This window comes from Chenopodium quinoa, unplaced genomic scaffold (genome assembly GCF_001683475.1).
Source record: "Chenopodium quinoa cultivar QQ74 unplaced genomic scaffold, ASM168347v1, whole genome shotgun sequence".
Lineage (NCBI taxonomy): Eukaryota > Viridiplantae > Streptophyta > Magnoliopsida > Caryophyllales > Amaranthaceae > Chenopodium > Chenopodium quinoa.
Window position 1 is genome coordinate 9,277,197 of NW_018742738.1, and position 3,376 is coordinate 9,280,572.

A 3,376-nucleotide genomic window follows, 5' to 3' on the forward strand; every position below is an offset into this window, starting at 1 on the left:
CTCATCATTAAATCAACTAACATCTTATACTTTAGTAATTATAGAGCTTAAATAAATTATTATTTACATGTAAAAGTGAGTTTATTAGGTTGTTTTTATTTACGTTGTTGTAGGCATTAACTATTGTAGTGTATGTTAAAATTATATCCATAATTATATAGCAGTTATCTTTGTGACTTGTGTGAGTTTATTTTTATTTTTAACTTTCTAGTTTGTAGAAATGGACCGAACTTGGATAACCAAAAAAAAAATTAGGGGATCCAGAATATGAAGTTGGAGTTATGGAATTTTTTAAATTCGCTTTGGAAAATAATAGTGAAGGGCGTGATAAATTGCCATGTCCTTGTTACATCTGCCATAATCTTATGTATCACAAAGCTGATGTGATACTTAATCATTTGAGTAAAAGGCAATTTGATAGAACATATACTTGTTGGCATCGTCATGTTGAGAAAAGGGAAGAAATTTCAAGCAAGGATGCTCAAGGCCATAATACCGATGAGGGTAACGAATTAGAGGACATGACGAGTCAATTCGTACACAGAGTAGATGATGATCTCAATGTGACGGAAGAAATGTTGAGTGATTCTGAGAAGCCTTTATATGAAGGGTGTAAGTACACAAAGCTATCAGCTTCACTTAAGCTATACAGTTTGAAGGAGGGTCATAGTTGGACAGATAAGAGTTTTACAACATTACTTGAGTTCTTGATAGATGTCCTTCCATCTGATAATGTTTTTCCAAAGAATACATACAGGGCAAAAAAAAACATTATGTACAATGGGTTTGCGTTATGAAAAAATTCATGCGTGTCCTAACGATTGCATACTTTATCGAAATGAAAATGAATCAGCAAAGATTTGCCCAGAGTGTAATCTCTCAAGGTACAAGAAAAAGGAAGGAGTGCCAGCTAAGTTTTTGTGGTATTTTCCATTATTCCTAGGTTCAAACTGATGTATTCAGACCCGGTAGATGTAGAGAAGTTGACATGGCATAAATTTGGTCTGAAAAAGGATGGGTTACTTAGACACCCGGCTGACTCACCGCAATGGAGATTTATTAATGGACAATTCCCTGAATTTGGTAGTGAAGAACGAAACCTACACCTTGGGTTGTCTACTGATGGTATGAATCCATAAAGTTCCCTTAGTAGCATCCATAGTACATGGCCGGTCATGCCAGTGGCTTATAACTTACCTCCTTCGTTATGCATGAAAAGAAAGTAAATTATGTTGTCAATGCTTATTTCTGGACCTAAACAACCAGGAAATGACATCGATGTGTATTTGGCACCTCTCATAGACGACTTAAAGTTGTTGTGGGAAGAAGGTGTAGAAGTGTTTGATGCTAATCGAAATGAAATGTTCAATTTAAGAGCAATGTTATTTTGCACCATACAAGATTATCCAGCATATGGTAATCTTTCTAGCTATTATGTAAAAGGGGAAGGTGGTTGTCCTATATGTGAAGATGGTTGGAAAGGTAAATGGTTATCGGCATCTAGAAAGACGGTCTACTATGATCATCGTCCATTTATTCCTTTGGATCATAAGTATCGTCGAATGAAGAAAGCTTTTAATGGGGAACAAAATTTTGAAATTCACCCAAAAGTCTTTACTAGCCAAGAAGTATTTGAAAAGGTGAAAGAAATTTAACTTACTTTTGGCAAGTTAAAAAAAATAAAGATGCCATTCCTAAGAAAGGGTACAAGAAGTGTTGTGATTTTTGGCGTCTTCCTTATTGGAGATTTCTCTTTGTTTGACATTCTCTAGATATTATGCATATCGAAAAGAATGTGTTGATAGTTTGATTGGCACACTATTGAATATCTCTGGGAAGACAAAAGACGGTGTTAATGCTCGACTTGACTTGAAGGAAATGAATATGAGAAATGAGCTCAATGCCGTTGAAACTGGAAAACGGGACTATTTTCCACTTGCTGCTTATACACTGTCTAAGAAGGAGAAAGTTGAGCTTTGTGCATCCTTAGCCGGAGTTTAAGTTCCTGAGGGTTATTCTTCAAGCATTTCCTCTCTTGTTTCAATGGAGAATTTGAAACTCGTGGGTTTGAAGTCTCATGACTGCCATGTTCTTATGCAAGATCTCTTACCTATTGTTATTCGTTCAATTTTGCCAAAAAATGTACGATATGCCATTATCAGGTTATGTATTTTCTTTAAGGCAATCTATAGTAAAGTCATCAATCCAAAAGATTTGGATTCCTTAGAAACTGAAATTGATGTTATTTTGTTTCAATCGGAGATGTACTTTCCCCCCAGATTTTTTTGATGTAATGATACATTTTCCCGTTCATTTGGTAAAGGAGATTAGATTTTGTGGTCCCGTGCACAATAGAGCTCAATGGGCCTTTGAAAGACAAATGAAAACTTATAAGGGTTATGTTAAGAATGTGTATCGACCCGAGGCTTGTATCGCTGAAAGAATGCTTTATGAGTTAGCTATGGAATATTGCCTTGAAAGTTTAGGAGATATGAGGACAGTAGGCACTTGTACTTCTCAACACAGTGACACACTTGAGGGTAAGGGAACCATAGGTCGTAGAGAACTTGACTTGTCTCCTGAAAAGTGGCACATGGCCCACACATATATTCTTTTCAATGAAGATGAAATTGCACCGTATATTAATAGACATATGAATTTTTTGAAGATGCATAATCAAAAGGCTAGCTCCAAACCTTTGGCTACTGAACAAAGTAAAACATTTCATCTTTGGCTCAAGGATCAAGTAATGAAAGAGATCAAAAATTCCCACAAACTATTTCTGACCGACTTAGGAGTTTAGCTAATGGTCCTGATTTCTCTGCCTCATTTTTCTCTGGTTATGCCATTAATGGCTACACTTTTTATACTAGGGACCAATATGATAAAAGCACTATGTAAAACAGCGGGGTATGTGTTGAAGCGGAAGCGATGCATTTGTCTAATGCTAAAGATAATCGACCTGTTTATAGAAAAATGCAATACTATGGGGTAATTGAAGAGATATGTGAGTTGCATTATATGGGTTTTTCGATACCTATTTTTGGTTGCAAATGGGCTGAAAATAATAATAATGTTGTATTTGATGGTTTAGGGCATACTACTATGAATCTCAACAAGATAGGTCATACAGAAGATCCATACATTTTGGCTAGTCATGCTAAACAAGTGTTTTATGTTACTGACACGTGTGATAAAAGAAAATCAGTTGTTGTCACATCAAAATCTCGATATGTCAATGATGACAATATTTCTTATGAGGAGAGGTCTACCCCAAGTGAGGTACAAAATGTGGATGATAGTCTTGATGATACAACAACATATATACGTAGTGATCATGAAGAAGGGATTCGGCATGACAATGAAAATAGTAATG

General features: G+C 35.7%; 1 protein-coding gene across 1 annotated transcript; it reads left to right on the forward strand.

Annotated features, from left to right (window-relative positions):
* The first annotated feature begins 281 nt into the window (after positions 1-281).
* LOC110724068 lies at positions 282-2,001 on the forward strand. The gene is made up of 4 exons (XM_021903466.1): positions 282-784; positions 944-1,125; positions 1,267-1,552; positions 1,773-2,001. Exons 1-4 carry the CDS (start codon positions 282-284, stop codon positions 1,999-2,001), a joined length of 1,200 nt encoding a protein of 399 aa, XP_021759158.1.
* The last annotated feature ends 1,375 nt before the right edge of the window (positions 2,002-3,376 follow it).

Coding starts and splice junctions, on each gene's coding strand:
- LOC110724068 (XM_021903466.1), top strand. CDS start 282: ATGGAATTTTTTAAATTCGCTTTGGAAAATAATAGTGAAGGGCGTGAT. Junction 785..943: donor AAAAACATTATGTACAATGG/GTTTGCGTTATG, acceptor CATTATTCCTAG/GTTCAAACTGATGTATTCAG. Junction 1,126..1,266: donor CCTTGGGTTGTCTACTGATG/GTATGAATCCAT, acceptor CTAAACAACCAG/GAAATGACATCGATGTGTAT.